The sequence below is a fragment of the Micrasema longulum genome, unplaced genomic scaffold (assembly GCF_059751315.1).
Source record: "Micrasema longulum isolate JH-2025_06_02 unplaced genomic scaffold, ASM5975131v1 h1tg002317l, whole genome shotgun sequence".
Lineage (NCBI taxonomy): Eukaryota > Metazoa > Arthropoda > Insecta > Trichoptera > Brachycentridae > Micrasema > Micrasema longulum.
In genome coordinates this window covers 44925-64340 of record NW_028279469.1, presented here as the reverse complement: position 1 = coordinate 64340, position 19416 = coordinate 44925, and the positions used below count along the sequence as shown (strand labels likewise).

Here is a 19416-nt window from a genome sequence, read left to right as displayed (position 1 = left end):
CTTGGGCGTATGTATAAATAAATAGAAAAGATAAATTACAATAATCCTCAATTCACTTCTTGGTGTACCTGAACTCCTAAGCTCTGTTAAATTTAATATCCCAACATGAAACCCAATACAAAATTTTCTTTTTCGTAATAAAATAAAAAGGTTTAATAAATTATCAATTTCACTCCGTCCTGCCTAGATTTTTCAGGTTTGCCAAACAAAATATCCGTGTCTTAATTTTTTTTTGTTGTCTACTTTCAAACGATCACTAAATCGAATTCAACTATAATCATCTCTCTTCCTCTTCTTTTCTAACCAGGCCCAATATTGTATTCCCCCTCATCACCAATGATTACTTATATTTGTAGGGTTTTGGTTGCTGAGGGTTGTAGCTCCCACCCTAGTTAAAAATTGACCGAGAAGACACTAGGTTGCTGTTTAATGCGTATTTATTACATGGCGAATAAGATACAGCACTAGATTGTATAGCGCGAGCGTAGCGGCGATGATAAGTTGAAGAGACTGCATTTGAACTGTGGACGGTGGAGTCGAGTGACTTCGTCGATCTGGTCTGACTGACTGAACCGAACTTTTTGAGCTGTCTGACAGTCTTTGCGTCCTGTTGATTAAATAATCTATAAATATAGACCACGTTCCTTTGTAGTTTATTTCTTCATGGTAGGGATGATGTGAATGTACTGCAGAACGATGCTCCCGATTTATGTGCAAGTGGCATTATAATGTTGAATTATATAGAAAATGATGACATTGCTTTATTTGGTCATCACACTACTTCTTGGTCGTAACTCTACGTATTCGTATACTTTTACTTGTATAATTTTATGTATATTTGTTACTATCTTATAATATACCTATATCACCCTTGTTTATTGCCCACTTAGCGTAAATAAAAATTAATAAATAAAACTAATAAATATATACGGTCCTTTTTTATGATTATTTAATTATCATAATTAAATGAAAATTACAAAACCCACTTCAACTAATAAAAAAATTGGATTCTTCCATTTATAATAAGTCTTCAAATATTTTGCTTGTAAGAAACGCAATAATAAAAAATGTTTCATCAGATTATGAGAATTATTGTTACACATTCTTTACGATAAAGCAAAAGATTAAGATACTTGTCAAATTATACCCGTTTATATTTAAATCTATATAAAACGGATATTTACATTTTGCCCAAAACCTGTGAGATAAGAACATTATTTCGTATTAGATAAAATTCTAAAAAAACAGAAATTAGATTTCATTTTTTTTTTTTATACATATTTCACTTGAAAATAAATATTTTTTTTTCTTTATTTAGGTTTCAAACCATAAAACAAAAAAAATATAGCAGTAGAAAAATTTATGTCCACTCCGTCAGGAATCAAACATAGGACCAAATATGTTAGGCGAAGGCGCCAACCACTATATTACAATCAATGGTTTGTTACTCGGCTCAATATCTCCACAATACATAATATATATGTTTTACTCATGTTAATACTATTTTATTATTTACGTTAATGTTCCTCTTTTAAAAAAAATAAAATAAATTGTAAAGCTATAAATATGCTCGTAACAAAGTTAATCATTTTGCTAAAAACCGCACGAAAATCAGTCTATTAAAGAATTATTTAGTCTATTGAGGACATACATTGCCTTTCATATATATATAGATTAATTTATGATATGAAATAAATGGTGTTCGTCAGAGAACATGTAAATTTTATGTATTTAGTAACTTTTTTTTTATTTAGTGAATTTTGTTATGTATATTTTTCAACTTCAATAAACTGTTTTTGTCAAGGAACATGTATAATGTATGTAGGTATGCATATTAAATTAACTGAATATCAAAATAATTTTAAAACATAACATGTAAATCTATGTAAAATATTTTATTTTACAAAATTTTATAGAAGATATATGATATTTATCAAATTAAAAAAAAAAAAATAATCCTACCATTGTTTTGTTTTGTTTTAAATTATTTTTTAGTGTATTGATCAATTTAAAACATTTAAACAACCCGCTTTTTTTAAAAAACATTTTAAATGTAAGTATCTATTTATATTTATGCATTGTATAGTATTTTATTATTAACAACAGAGATGAAGAACGTCTAGGCATCCACAGGGCTTATGACCTGTTATTGGCTGGTTTAAGTGTTTTCTTCCTGGTCCAGAAATTTCCTCCTTGTCCAGTCCTTGTCTACAAAAATTTGGTCAAACTCAAAATATTGTTGGTATATTTATTAAATTAAAAAAAACTTTTTTTTGTCAAAAAAACTTGTTAATCGTACGAAGTAAACTTTATTCACTGGATTTAATTTTTTTATTGTAAAATGTATTTAATTTTTGTAATAATGTATTACTTGTATGATTATGTATTTTTCAATTTTTAAATTTGTATCAGTTTTTTTTCTGCTTTTTAAGTAAAATATTAAACTATTGTTTAAGCACCTGATTGCAAATTGCTTAAATAGTGATTAATCAGATCCAGTCTGTACTTGAACAGTCCTTGAGGACTATCAACTATTATGGTGAAACCTACGAAATTAACCTTCTGCACACCCATGGAACATAATAATATAATACTCATGCAAAAACGAATGGTTAAATTTCACTTTTATCGTTCGTGGCTCTTATCTCGAACGGATTCGAGCGCCTTCCCTGAAACTGACATAAAAAATATGTGTGTCCTGTAAGGTAGACACGGGGTGGCGGCATAAATATTAGGGCCTCCCTCTTCTCTCTCCCGATACAAGGGAGATAAATATTTACACATTTATGGCGACACGAAGCGAAGGGGTATCAACACGTCATAAAAATGTAAGGGAAGATTTTTACATCACTTTAGAACCCCTAACACATACGAAAATGATTCCTGTTTTCGTTAATTCACAAAAAACACTAAATTTCTAGCAAGAATATTTTGAATCTGACAAAATATTTGTAGCCTTTCTGGGATTTTACCCTCTACAAGAATGATCATCATTATCACATCTCTATCCATACCAACCGTTGTATAGGGCACTGCATTATATTTATTAATTAATAAATTTACATAAAATGACACATGTTTTTTTTTCTATTACAATCTACTATTATACAATTAGTTAATGTTATGACTGAAACATTCCATAAAAAAGAGACTTGCTCTTGTGATTGGAGAGTGACTCTTTTCAAATTTATTTAGTAATTTGAAACTTCAAAATTAACAAACAAACACAAACAAACCATCACGCCGTTTCCCCGTAAGGGTAGGTAGAGAGGATAGAACGCCAAAACACTCTGTCTTTGCATACAGATCTCGCTTCCTCTACATTCATACATCTTCTCATGCTCGCGCGCCGATTATTCTGACTTTTGACACGTCCATATTTAAGTATTTGTTAGATTTGGTCATGCCATGTCTTTCTCGGTCTTCCTCTATTTCTGCATCCATCCACATTGGCATTGTAAATATTCTTAGCCGTTCTTTCGCTGTCCATTCGTTCTACATGTCCAAACCAGCGCAGAGCTCCTTTCTTGATTTTGTCGATAATGCTTGTCTCAGCCTTACATAATGTACGGATCTTAACATTTGCGCATCTATCGTACATAATTTTACCACACATTCGCCTGAGAGATCGCATTTCGACAGCATTCGGCCTACTTTCATCCCTGTTTTTCCAAGTCCATACTTCGCTCCCATACATCGGGGACGAGACCAGGACTCCGTTGTGAACTGCCAATTTTGCCTCTTGTGACAAGCATTTATTTGCCAAGGTCGATTTAAGTGCACCGTTCACTCTGTTCCCGGCACTCACCCTCCTTTCAATATCTTTCTCAGTCATTCCATCCCTAGTGAACATAATTCCCAGATACACAAATTCCTCTACTTGTTTTAGTATAACTCCATTTACAGTGATTTCACATTTAGTCATACTTTCATTTCTTTCAAAAACCATCACATTCGATTTATCGACAATCATCATCAAATCGCTTCTCTTGCATACATCGTAGACCTAACAATACCGGTAACAATACCAAGAATTGCAGTTCCTCTTTGTTGTTAGCAAGGAGTACAGCATCGTCAGCATACAAAAGACAATTGAAATTTAAATCACCCATTTTTGCCCCCATTTTTAAGCCTTTCAGTTCTTTCATGCAGTTATCGATATACACGTTGAACAGCCATGGTGATATAACACATCCCTGCCTCACTCCTTTATGAATGTCAAATCACGATGTGTATGATCCGTTTACCCTAACACATGCTGTGCTGTCTTTATACAGAGAAGCAATAGCACGTGTTAGATTTCAGTTTTCTCCGTACTCCGATAACACCTTCCATATGTTTTCTCTGTCAACTCTATCAAACGCTTTTTGCAGATCGACAAATGCGCAGAAAAGCTTTTGGTTTTTAGCAAGAAATTTCTGTCATGTTTCGTAAAGCAAATATTTGATCCATACATCCTCTTCCATTCATAAAACCGCTCTGAATATCCCACATTCTATCCTTTGTAACTTTTCTTACTCTCTCAATCAGTACTCTCCTATACATTTTGCCAACAGCGCTCAAAAGGCTGATTGCTCTATAATTTCCGCATTCTACTCTTGAACCTTTTCCCTTGTAAATAGGCATAACAACAGCCCTTCTCCAGCCTGGAGGAGTGTATTCTTCTTCTAAACAGAAAAGTTTGTGCAGCCATACATAAAATAATTCACCACCCGCCTTTATAAACTCTGTAGCAACATTATCAAAACCTTGCGCTTTTCCATTCTTCATATATTTGGCAGCAATTCTTATTTCTTCCATTCTTATCTCTGTCATACCATCATATGCATTTAAACCTACCTGAGGAGGTGCTGCAGTGCTTATATTTCCTGTATGTGTTTCATACACCTCCTCGAAGTATTCCTTCCATATTGTTTTTATTCCACAATCATTGGTCACCATTTTCCCATTTTTTTCTTTGATAGCTGTCATACATCCACTTTCATTACTGTTTCGGGAATTTTTCACCACTTTTCAGAATATCTTTATATTTTCTTGGAAGTTCTCGGTCATTTTGATTCCCTCTTTTTCTTTCAACAATTTCTTTCGTTCACACACACCTTGTTTCACTCTCTTCTTACATTCATTATATGTGCTTTTTAATTCTGCATACCTACTACCAATCGCTTTATTCACTGTCAGTAGATTTAACCATGCTTCTTTCTTTTCTTGCACTATTTTTTTATTCCATCGTCCCACCAAGCATCACCTTTCTTTCTTCCTTGTTTCGTTATACCGCATACTTCCATCACAGATTCACACATACCATTTTTCAAACATTCCCACATTGCATCAATACTCATATTTTCTACACATTCATCAATCAGTCTAAGATTTACGGCCCTTTCAAATTTATCTTTTATGCAATCATTTTGGAGTTTTTCAACTTTGACTCTAGAAGGCGCCTGCATTTTGCGGGTCTTGGACCGCCATCCTTGAAACAAGATTACTCTTGATACCACCAAGAAGTGATCTGTTTCCATTTCGGCTCCTCATCGAAGTAATCTGTGAGGCGAAACATATGGGAAAAGGTGTATATTTTTAATTCTGTAATGTCCTGCCGGTAAAACAACTTTGTGACTAAAAATTGATTGTAGATCACTTTGTTGATCCGGAATATAGAAAAAGAGTTTCCCACACTCACAACACTAGATTAAAAACAAAGGGCTCCCTGTTTGTTCCCCGAATTACAAATTACTTCGGAGAGCAAACATTAAATTGCGTTGTTTTAAGATTGTTCAATGATCTCCCACAAACCATCGTTAACATGAAAGATCTTCAAATGAAAAAAAAAGAACTGAAGAAATATCTTTTAGATACTTTATAGTGCCTTTTTATAAATAAATTTGTAAAATACAAATAAAATAAATGTAACATAAACCTGTCATAAAAAAAAAAAAATGTGTCTCGCCAAAAAGTCTTTAGACTTAGTGTATAACAAATTCTTTTATGTATTTTTTTATTTATAAAATAAACGCTGCTCTGCAGCATTGAAACTGAATCAGATATTCGAATTTGAATTAATTCAAGCAAGCAAAAACAAGTACTTAAAATATGTTAAAAAATAATACATGTTGGTACATATTTACGTATACGTATTTTTTTTTAAAGTTCAATCAAGTGAATAATCCAGCATCCTATCAAATAGTGGGTGGCTTTGTTTGAACTAAAATCGCTTCCGTGAATTTCAATCTGCATTGTTCATTTCTTCTGCGATTAATTCCGATTGGGAAATCGGGAAATGGCCTAGGAAAACTCCTACTAATAAACAAATCGATAATACCAAAATCTTTCATAGAATAACTAGTCATTTCGGTTAATCTTCAAACTGACAAAAAACATTTACAAAAAACTATTTTTACAAAAACATTCAAATGTGCTTATGAAAATTCTATGTAATAAGGGTACTATCTAAATAAAAGTGTGATACTTCAATGCACATTATATTTGATAAAACTAGTGTCTGATTTTATTGCTTTTGTGAAACCTTCAAGACTAGTATCTTTATTTTAAAATTAAATGTGTTAGTACTAAAAAAGTAACGAAGAAGAATTTAAAACTACGGGATAAGAGTTTTAATTCAAATGTTTTTGTCAGAAGCACCTTTTTACAAAGTGTTACTGGGTAAACAAAGGTGATTCTTTGTAACATAATGTTAATGTCGTATAATATCTTCTCTTCAAGACCGTCGAAATAAATCCGACCTTCTAGCCCTATTTAAAATTCTCAACTCACTCTTTGATGCGCCTGAACTACTGAGCTCAATAAAATTGAATATCCCAACTAGAAACCTCAGACAAAACTACCTCTTTCATACCGATTACCATAGAACTAGCTATGCTTTTCTTTCCCTTATGCCCAGAATTCTTAGGTCTGCCAATAAACATACCAGTCTTGATTTCTTTGATAACAAGTTGTCTTCACTGAATCAAATTCAATTATAAACACCTCTCTCCAGCTTTCACTCCCACAAAGTCAACTATATACTATTGTGTCTTTCTATTTTTCTTTATAATAATTTTCTATGTATAAATATGTCCTTAAAAATGCCCATCGGGCGTATATTTAAATAAATAAAATAAAATAAAATACAAATATGTATTTAAAAGTTTAATTATAAACTCTTGTGTGTTTAATTATAAGTTAAATTATAAAAATTGTGGTACAACAAAAGGGTGTGTTAATGTGTATTAGTATGAGAATAAGTGTATAGGTGTTTGTGTATATGTGGAAGTAAGTGTTCAGTTGTGTGTTAGTGTGAGCATCATTAAATAGCATGTGGGATCGTATCGCAGCCAGAAATAATCAGTCTTTAGTTATTTTTAAATAAATTAAGGGGCGTGTTGAATATATCAATAGATGAAAAAAAAGGATTAAAGTTAGAGCAAGAACGATAGAGAAAAGAGTGTTGTGCATAGTTAATGCTACAGATTGAATAAATACTTTTTTCTTGTCAAGCGAAAGAGGACATTAAGATTAATTTTGAAGAGTAGGTTAAAAAAGTCTACTTTATTATTTAATAATTTATATACATAGCATAATTCAGATATAGTACGTCTATTTTCAAGGGTAAAAAATTCATTTTGTTTTGTTACATTAATACCTAAACACAAGCAAAATGTTGTAATTAGATAGAAAAGTGTCATATATAAAAACTGATAAAACTCTTACTCAACAGCCAATAAATTATATCTGCCAGTAATCATTTACACTTTTTGAAATTTTATTGAGTCATGCCACTGTTTTTTTACTAACAAAAAATAATTTATTTTGGAATTTAACATTTTGAATGGCATATTACTAGTCAGTGTATTTTTTCCTGAACGGCAACGATTATGTTGATTAGTTATTTAATTTTTAAAACAATTATCAAATGAATATGGATAAACAGGCAGATGAAAAATGTAGTTCTGTGTATAGTAATAATAATGTTTGGATAATTTATATGGCGCCATTTTTGGAAATCACCTCAAGGGCGCTGTACAATAAATAAATATCCCAACACGTCTTGCAGCTACAGAGCGCATGGACGGTTGGGATTCTAGTTCCTCGTCTCCAATTATGATATATTACAATTATGATATATATGAGCTAGATAACAGACCGTCTTGCAGCTACAAAGCGCGTGGACAATAAGAAATCTAGCCCCTATTTACATTTTTTTTTTGAATTTTTTTTTTTAACAATGAAGTTTAGAGTTTTAGTGATATTTTAAAAAACGTAATAAAAAGCAAATGTATAAAATTGGAATTTAGATAACAACAAGTCTTGCAGGTACTGAGCGCATGGACGGTTGAAATTCTAGACTCCATTTACTCACATTTACATTTACATTTATGTGTATGAAAGGGAAAAACCTTGTGAAGAGTGTTTTCGACTAGATGCTTGCTCTCAGGTAAACATCCTGAATAAGGATATCGCGTGGAGATATGTACGGCTTCTTATTAAGTGGTTTGAGTGTTTATCTACGATTCTTGAAGTCCTGGGTTTGATTCCTGACAGAATATGAGTAAAATATTGATTTTAAATGTAGAAACTGCAGCACTTCATTGATTATGGAATGGCACCTGAAGCGTAAGACTGATCAAAACTCACTGGGTGCTAGAGGGGAATGATGATGGTGAAAGATAATCATTTTTGGAACCTGCGTTATGGAAATAGGCCCCGAGTTTTCAGTAAAAAAATTTATGTGAAATAAAAAAATAACAAAAATGCATAAACTGAAATGGACGTTTGGCCGTCTTTGATATTGAAGGCCTTACAACTTTGATAATGAACACTATTTATTTGATCATTTCATATCATTACTTATTTACGTGGTTTCATGTCTAAACATCACGCAATTCGCAACTTCCACAACAGGGGGTGCTTTCAAAAACAATATAAAAGATGAACGCAAGAGAGATCGTTCTTTTTTCCACACTGACAGCCTCCGAAATAGTGACATCTAATTTCTAAAATTCTTGATTATAAATTATCTCGCCATTTGTAAATTTAGTGAAAAAAACTCATGCGAGTTATCCTAATCACGTATCATTTAATAATACAAACGTATCGTTTGAAGGTCTCGACAGTGGTGACCTCGACGTGATATGAACACGCAACCTTCTGATTCAATTTGGTTTTAGGTTCAAGTACAATACTAAATTATGAGTAGTTTTGAGAATAGCACGAGTGCTGGTCCTTACATAACACAGTCCGCTTAATTCGCCAAACTAGCGACAAGTACCCGCTTAACCCGATGAACTTAAGTACTGTTTTAATCAACCTCTGATGATAATTTTCCGTCCTATAATTATAAGTCAAAGCGCATGGTTGTTTTGCTATCACGGTTTTTAGCTGTTTACGAATCAAATTTAATTGAATTTATAATTAAGTTTAAATAAGCAGAAACGATGAAACACAACACCGCCTTACGTTTTCTGAATGAAAATAATGATTTTTCTTACATATATGTACATTAGAGCGATTTCATGTATTAAAAATAGTAAAAATACTAGCGCTTTTATAATTTATCAAAATATTTCAATATTGGTGGCCATTTTCAACGAGTTGTAAATAACTCACTATTAGAAAATGTAAATCAAGTTAAGGTAGAGTAGGATTCGAACTCCAGACCTTAGATCTGTGAATCCACAACACTAGACATGGACCACAACCCCATTAAAAATTAAAAAAACAATCAAATTTAAAATAACAATCCAGATAAATATAAAGGAATTCAAAACTTTAAAACTTATTAAATAAAAATAAAACTTACGAAATTACAAATTTGCATCCGGATTCCTATCCCTGATACCTTTTCCTGACTTCCTGAAGGTAGAATTTTCGTCTGCTGTGGTTTGTTTAACCGCATACCGTTCTTGTCCGCATCTGCTATTATCGCGCAAACGCATCTTTTCTTTACCCGGAAAAATTAACGCAGATCAACAAATAATTTAAATAATACCCACGCAAATTGTAATTGCCATCTCACCCCCCATTTGCGTGTGCTTATAATAATGTATTTATTTGGTTTTATAATAATTAAGGGTTAACTGCTTATGATTATTGGTTATTTTATTACTTTATTTATGCCTGTATAAGCCTTTTAATAATTTTTACTCCTTGTTGGAGCCTCTTTTTGGTAGTCGCTTGCGGAACGACTTGTATGACTGAATAAGGGTTGCCCTGCTGGCAGTATTCATCCTATCTATATGTACCTACTGCTACCAGGATGTGTTTTTGCCATTTTGTTTATTATAAATATAGCTTTTGCCATTACGCGGACGCCATGTCTTATGCTCAGACGTTTCGTCTGGACTGATCGTAAAAACATGACTCAAAAACTTGGTAAGAGAAAAAAAGATATACTATACAAGCATATTTTTTAAAGGCGTCCTGCTAGCAGATAAAAACATCCTCGTAAAACGAAAAAACGTGTTTTCTACAGGTAGGTCGCAAAGTCCTGCTGGTAGGACTACATACGTACTATCATTAAAATCTTTATTTTATTGCATTTAAAAAAAACTATACGAATTCACTTTAAAATATACAAACCAGCCAGAAGTTAGCTATCAAAATAATATGATTGACGCCGACTACCAATATAACCATAAACAAATAAAGACGTACTTAACTGGTATCCTTAAGGATACCAGTTAAATATGCTTCTTTTTAAATTTGGTAGGAATGTGAATATGTATTATAAATCTTTAATTTCGTGTACATTTGAATAAATAGCCGGGCTGAAAGAGTAAAAAAATACAACTTACACATAATATATAATTTATTACTTGCATAAATAACTTAGGTGTAAAAAAATACTATCATTATTTTTTATGACGATTCATACACTGACAAATTATTTTGTAATGAACCATATATTGTACTCACCTAAACGTATCTAATATCATAGTGAAGAGGACAAATTTTCCCAGTAAAGGAACCACGAGAGAGGTTGGTGGAATAATCTCGGCCAGTAGCAAGAAGAACACAGTGAGAGACAGCAGGATAGAAATGGACAGACTCACCTAGAAAATCCAATTAAAAATTTCAGTCATTGGTAAAAAATTCGTTAATGTCATTTTCCAGTTTTGTTTTCTAGAAATCCATAAATTATGAAACAGTTTAATGTTTTTATAGTATATTTATTTACCAACTTTCAAAAAAATATTGTTTCATTTGTACAAAGACCATCAAATTAAGCCAAACATTTATATTTTTTTTAAATGTATATAGAACTATCAGCGCTTTGATTTTTTAAATTTTCAATTTTTTTTATTACTCCGCCCGTGACGTTACAAGTTTTAGTCGGTGAGTTCTACTGATTGGTGAGTTAGTTTCCCGGAAACCAGAAATCTATCACAATATCATTGGTTGATTTGAGAGAATTTGTGACGTACTCTAAAGTAGTTCGTATTTATTGAAACCCTTTTTATTCATTTTTTCATGCAGTTTAGAGAAACTTCGCTTAAAATTAAATACTCTAATTTTTACCGCAGGCAATAAAACTTTTTTTATATCCCATTTTCACCAGCACTTATTTACCACATGTTTTATGTGGAAGTGACAAAATGTTTTAATTTGTTTTTAAGTGCTAGCTTTTACCTGCGGTTTCACTCGCGTGGTATTACGGAGAAAGTATTTACGTAATCAATTAGTTGTGACGTTTATCAATAAGAGTTTTGGTTTATCAATCAGAGTTTTCCCGATGGAATGATATATTTAATGAGGATTAAAAGAAGCTTGGTCTTTCAACTATTAAGGAACTCTGCGTTCTGGAAGAGCTGGCAGATAGGCGACACTCTCCGCTCAGCCTCCTGTTCTGCTGTAGGGAAGGTGATACAACCTCATTCACCCAACCAGAGTTCCAAATTCGGCAATAGGACTTTTGCAATAGCCAAACCTTTGGCAAGGAATGCTCTACCTTCAGAAGTTCAAAACTGTGCAACAGAATCCCTTTTCAGAAAAAAATTTAAAACTTGTTTATTTGTAAAATCGTTTCCTGACTTGAAAATGCTACGTTTTAGATGATATTTTAAGAAGTACCATATTAAATGTATTACATGATTCGTAAAATGTTTCTGTTAGTAAATAGTTATTAAGAGTCTGCCTGTAGATGGACCTTTTTTTATATTTAAGTTTAATGTACAGCACCCTTGAAGTGATTACTCACGATAACAGCGCTATAAAAATTGTCGAAATTTATTAATACTATTTATTATTATTATTTATTATTATTATTTATTAAGGAAGTACGACGACCCATTAGTCTATGGCGTCATTGCATCGCTTTTCTGTTTTTCAAATCCAAAATCTTGCTGCAAAACCAAAACGAAAAGCAAACCAAACCATCTATAGATAAAGCAAGTTAATTAAAGAAATTTAAAAAATTCATTTCAAATTGTATTTTTTTAGACATTCCACCTTACCGCCTACTCGTTAATATGTAACATATTTTTATAATTGTAATTGTTAAAATTCTGGATGAATAATAAGTTTTATATTTTACTTCTCCCCTTACCGGCTATCCATATGCAAAAAAATATGTCAATCAGTCACTCCGTTCAGACGAGTTAGAAACGCAAACAAACAAACAAACACACTTTCGCATTTAAAATATTAGTATGGATGTATTATTTCGGTTTTTTTATTCTTTCCTATTTCAACTTAAGAAATTGTCCAGAAAATCTGTATTTGATTTCATATGAATACTTCAGAGCAAATACCGAGTACAAATTTAATTAAATTCTTCATGTAAACAAACCAAGCAAATGTTTTTCTTCCATATTCTGAATTTCAAATCTAATATTCATGTAATAAGGATTCCCTTAATGACTTGGGACTCGTCCAAACACGAACGTGGGCGGATTGTTTCTATAGAGGCGTATTTTCTAAACAGCGCATTATTGACAGTCTGATTAATTCAGAGAATTGAATATTTGGTCCACTCCATTCTATAAAGTTCTAGTTTCATGAGTGGCAGGAACAAACGTATCTTTCCAGCAGGATTAGTAACATATTTTTTTATACTAAACACAATAACGTGGCGGTTAAGTGTTTTTGAATGCTATGTGTTTTGATGAAATAAGATGCCTACGCTTATATGGTGACTAACTATGGTGTAAAATATAAGGTTCGCGTTGGCATCCTTATTTTGCGACAGCAAATACATTTATTTCACAAGGAGAAAGTACTTATTTTATTGTTCCTTGTATTTATCACTATCGTCATTTCCCTTTCTTAACTGTGTGGTACAAAGGACAGTGTATTGGTGTTTTAAAGACCAGTCGTATGTTTTAAGTACCAGGCCAGTTTCTATGAAATATTTTAGTTTAAAACATATTTTTAAAGAAATATTTCATGAATTGAAACCGAGACTTCTTGCACTACGAGGCGGACACAATAACACCGTGGTTGTATGATATATCGTTTCTTAATACTACGAACATTCCATTAAAATCTTTAAAGCTAGTCCTACAAGAACCCATAAAGCCCGTCACCAGCTGCTACCGAACGGAAGACTTTTTACGTTCAGCGCTGGTAGCTAGGAGAACATTGAGTATACAATTTAGATTTACACCTCAGGTGCCACAATAAAATATTGCGGTGTAGAACCACATGCAAAACCAAAATTTCAAGTCCAAGCCATCAAAAATTTTACTCAGACCTCAAATATGGTAGGCAAACACGCCAACTACTACATCACCAGTCGGACTCATCTCTTCTTAATTTACTCATTCATTAACATATAACAACAGATATGAAGAACATTTAAGAGAAGGTAGTATAGTAGTCTAGGCATTTTGGCATATTGTAATATGTTAATATAAACAGCTCCCCAGGGAGTTGAATCCAGTCCTTGTCTACAAAAATTTGGACAAACTCAAAATATTTTTACTAATTCTTAATTTTTAGTTTTGACGATACTTGTTAAATTGGCCAAAGGGTTCAAATAAATTATTTTAAAATTATGTTTAATTTCATTGCTTATAATTAAAAGAAAACTACAATTTTTCTGTTTACAAAGACGTAAAAAGTCAAGGCCTCGACAAGGAAAGTTGACAGAGTTACTTCCAATTGTCTAGAGAGTAAAATTGAATTTTCAGTACAAAACTATAGTAAGTATAATTGTATAATTTTTGATAATTTAAATAATTTTGCAGAAATTATTTTTAAGAATCATATTCCGGTGCCTTCAAAAATATTTGTCAAAACAGTCATCCCTGTGCATGAAAGTGCTGGGATGTAAGACAATTTTACCTAAAACAAGCATTGACACACTTTTGGCTGACCAATAGATAGAAGTCTCAGCAAAATGTTCGAACAAGGTTTTTCTAGTATATGAATTACGTTATACTCAAAATCCGTACGCATTTCGCTCAGAGACACCTCTCCTTTATCGCACCGAGAGTGTTTTATATTTTGGAATAGCGTATTAAGCTCTCAAGGCCAAAATTTATTTTCAAGATAGCGGTCAAGACTGGATTTTCCTTGCGGGGTGGGATTTTGAGTTGGGATTTAATATGTAACTTCTTGATAATTTTTTAAATATTTAAGTTGGGTTTTTTCATGTAAATCGAAAATTGCTCGTCTTTGTTTATGTGTTATTTTTTCAATGATGTTCTTCTTTTGAATAATATTATTTTTGTATTACATTCTTTAAGCTTATTATTTTTTCCAACTCAACACAGGACTTTAGTCATATGGACCGACCATAACTAGCGATGTCGGGGGCGGTGTAAATTCTTTTTTGTGATTTTAATAACTAAAAAAGTCGTAGCGAATACGATATACAAGTATTTGAACATTTTTTAATTTATTTCAACAGAAAGGGAAAACATTTTTGAGAAGGGAATGGGGAAGTCTAGGCATTTACATGGCTTATAACCTGTCATTGGCTGGTTTAAGTGGCCACTTTACACACTGTGTAACATTCACCATGCTCAAAAATGTTGTCCCTCTCTGTTGAAAAAAATTGAAATATAAATAACTCCCTAGGAAGGAAATCCAGTCAGTCTCCAAGCATTTGTACATACTCAAACATTGTTGAATTGACTACCTGGTAAAAGAAGTATATAAATTAGAAAATTATTTTCAGGCGATGCCTAGTAGGTGATTTGGTTCAGCCGGATGAATCTCACCCACGTGATAATAAAGTATAGAAATTGAAAAAATAACATTTTCAGGCGTTGCCTAGTATGTAGGTGAAATAATTCAATTAGATGAATCTCACCAGCATAAATAAAGGTTTCAGCTCTTTTACTTCACAAAAGTCAACAAATGGAAGAGTTGAGAAAATGTGGATGTTCAAACACGGGCTGAATGGTGAATGTTACACAGTGTGTAAAGTGGCGACTTAAACCAGCCAATGATAGATCGTAAGCCCTGTAAATGCCTAGACTTCCATATTTCCTTCTCAAAAATGTTTTCCATCTTTGTTGAAACCAATTTAAATATGAAAAGCTCCCTAGGGAGGAAATTCAGAGTCTGAATTGAACTGAATTGAGGAAAGTCTGCAAGCATTTGGGCCTACTAAAACATTGTTGATTTAAACATTTATTTATTTTTTAACATTATATTTGTATATTGTTTCAGCATTTAATTGTGGAAGATTATTTTAAAATTTATTTAAATAAAACACTAGAACACCACATAAAAGTGCTAAAAAATTATATAAGTGGAAGGTGGAAGGGGCACAGCAGTGTGAGGTAAAGGGGCTCACACTGTTTTGCCCCTTCCACCCGACCAACCCTATCATAAGTACAAATCTGTATATTTTAGTTTAATTTATATTTGCACCTGATTATGGGTAATTCAGAATACCTGAAACTAGAAGTGTTATTATATTAAACTCGTATGTGGTAAAAAATTACAAAGTGTCATTATAATAATTTTTTACCGAGTTTGATTTTCTATAAATTTTTTTTTAAAATCTCAATAAATGTTCATCTGTCCCGAAATATTCCAAGTTGTGTGACAAATTAACTCATCTACACATTTTGGACGTTGGGGCATAAAAACAAAAGTTGCTCTTAGAAGAATTGATGAATAGCAGGTTTTGACTTTTGGTGACATGGTTGGGAGCATTTAAAGAAATTGATTGCAACAAAGATGGGACATCACTTATTCCATAGCATTACGTATTAATAAAATGCATGTTAGGTCCATCTCAGTTCTATGTTTTTCCAATGAAGATAGATTTAGAGATTGCTTTATCAAAATTAAAATTAAAATATTGAATAAATTAAAACAGGTCCGAAAGTCCGACCAAATTTCGGTTATTGTCATTCATATTTTTCTAATACATTTTCCGCAGTACTGTTGCCAAGAAAACAGTACGTGTTATTTCAAGCGTCCAAATTACACTGACAAGGTATTCACGTTTAATAAACTTGTACGGCGAAGACAAAAAATATAATCTGCAAACGAGAAGTAAAATACAATAACTTTTAAAACGTCGAAGGTTTTTTTTTTCATAACAATCATTTCACCTTACTAACGCTGTAGTGCACATGGCACAATGGAATGAATTATTTTGTTACATGAAAGAAAAGGTAACCAGTATTATGCTTTGGGTACCAAACTAGAAATAACGAAATATTGCAGTGTAAAAAAACCTTTAAATCCAATTTCATATATTCACCTCGACAGGAATCTAATCCGAAACCTTAAACATGGTTGGCACGTTTGTTACTAACATTTTTTTATTTAAAAAAAATATATTTTTCAATTTAGCCTTTTTTACAATTAGTATACAAACTATAATTAACAGTAACTTTAACGATACATGTAATGATATAAACAAAAAAAATATTTTTAAATTCATTCAAACTCTTTACATTCTTCATACATTCAAGCACATAGTCATACATTTATAAACCTTTAAATAATGCAACTTTGGGATTCTGATTTTTTTAAATGAAAATTTTAAATTTAAGAAGTAATTGATTGTCTCAATATTGCATGTGTCCACATTCTTATTTCTTGTATTTATTATCTCTTTTATTTCTCTATCCGCACCAATTGATACATCAAGTACTATGATATATTGATACGCCAAAGCAGTGTGACTTGTTTATTTGATACATCAATGCAAGATCATCAGTCATACTCTTCAGGTGCCAGTCCAGGGTCAATTAAATTTTGCTGTGTAGAACAGAATTAAACATCAATATATACGTCCAACCTGCTAGGAATTCGACTCAGACCTTAAACATTGTAGGCGAACAAGCCAACAACTATATTACGAGGCGGAGTTATCTCCACTTAACATTTGGTTTTTCATCTATGGCCTTTAATCAAATATTTTCTTGAAACGCGAAAAGCGGTTAATATTTAAAACATCATCAATACATGTCTACTTCTAGTTAAGCTAGGGTTTTCTAGGACAGCGGAGCTCGTATTTTAACGGCCGTAGTAAACGGTGATGCGGTGGACAGCCGTCGTAGTTCCTAGGAAAACGGAGTTAAACGGTGTTGATGACACCGTTTTCCTAGGAAACCACTCTCTAGTCTCCGTTACGACGGCTGTTCACCGCATTACTGTTCACTATAGCCGTTAAAATACGGGCACCGCTGTCCTAGGAAACCCTAGATTTAAAGTATATGGTGGCTAAAGATAGCTGCCACGTATTTCTATTTGTCATCAACTCATTGTCGTCCTCCTAATCCAGGTTTCTGAATTGGTATCTGGTCTCCGATCACAATGGGAAGGTAACATAATTATGTGACTACCTGGCCATTAACTCAAAATGTTGAACCGCCAGCATAAAGAGCAGATAAATTCATTTAAAACAATTGTCTAATTATTGTATTATATGTTCTATATATATATAAATATATATTAATATTGTGTTACATATCCTAAATAGTATGTTGTGTCAGCGATATATTGTATTATTAAAACACCGAAACTAGCGCAAGGTTAAAATCAATTTGAATCTATAAAACTCTTTTAATAGAAGTTACCGATATTGTTTTCAGATATATTTTTTTAATTTGGAACCAGTATCAGAAAACAAACCCATTGCAACTGAGTAAAAAAAATAATCGGACAGTCACACCAAAATCTTCACACTCGTAGAGTTTTAGGACAGATTACATCTTTATTAGAGCTAAAAGTAACCAATCAATTTACAACAAGGCTTACACACCTGTCATCTCCTACCCTGATAAGAAATGGTCTGACAAATGTTACTGAAGAAATATTTTTGATAGCGAATTGGCGATGATTTCACAGTCAAGTTGCATAAACACTATATAAGTTAGAAAGAGAAATTATAGGTGGAAATTAAGAGCTTTGAAAATGTGAATAAGGAAGTAAGCTATGATTTGATAAGTATTGTCATTTTTCACGGAGATATACCACTAAAGTGGAGAGTAAGAACTATAAAGATACTCGTAGTGAACATTAGTGAAAGAGTGTTATAATCTCTCCGCTGCGTTGTCTAATTTTGAGCCATTTTAGTTGCCAACGTTATAGGAAATTTGTCTAAAACATGTTTTAATGCGCTAACATTTATTTACTACATTTTTTTATAAATCTAGTCAATTTTGAATTGTTTACTTGGAACGCATTGTGAATTTATAGTTAAATTATTCACACATTAAGAACTATCACTACAGAGTTATCCTCAAATGTGTTATATGCCATAAATTAAAATCTTTTTCTCTCTACAAATATTTAAATATTCCTGTTTCAGCTTCGTGTGTATTTATTTCAAGTGTCGAACCGTTCTTTCCTTTCTGCGATTCCCGAGTCCTGACATTTCTTCCTTTCCTGGCAGCAAGTCAAGAACAAGCAGTACTTTGTAACGCATTTTTTTTGTCAAGTTTGAAAATTGAAAAATTGTTTTCGGGCGTTGCCTAGTATGTGAAATAATTCAGTCAAATGAATCTCTTCACAACAATAAAGGTTTCTGCTCTTTAACTTCTCTAAAATCAACAAATGGAAGAATTGAAGTAATATGGATGTCCAAACATAGGCAAAATGGTGAATGTTACACAGTGTGTAAAGTGGCCACTTAAACCAGCCAATGACTGGTCATAAGCCCTGTAAATGCCTTGACTTCCATATTCCCTTATTTAAGGTATTCTCCATCCCTGTTGTAATTTGTCAAACTTCTCATTATATTTATGTAATTCCTAGATTGACTCTTTTAGCGTAATGCATGTCGTGAAATCGAATGAAAAAAATTTCCTTCAACACGTTTCGGGGACAGGGTAGTTTTGCTTTGCAGTCCCAAGGTTTTGAAGGAGTTAACGAAATGATTCCTTTTAAATATGTTTTTACACGTGTTCAATTACAGGTAACTCAAGAAGACACGTCAAATTTTTATACAAATGTAAACATTTTGGACAATTAGCGACAACTCTGTAAATTTCCAATTCTTCC

The 19416-nt window shown here is 32.3% G+C and overlaps 1 protein-coding gene across 1 annotated transcript in view; it reads right to left on the bottom strand.

The window, feature by feature from the left end:
• Positions 1-19416, bottom strand: part of LOC148272498 (acetylcholine receptor subunit alpha-like) — a 67609-nt gene that overhangs the window by 24821 nt on the left and 23372 nt on the right. The window contains exon 4 of the mRNA XM_088239964.1: positions 10915-11051. Coding sequence (XP_088096090.1) covers positions 10915-11051 — 137 coding nt within the window. The remainder of the gene's footprint in view (positions 1-10914; positions 11052-19416) is intronic.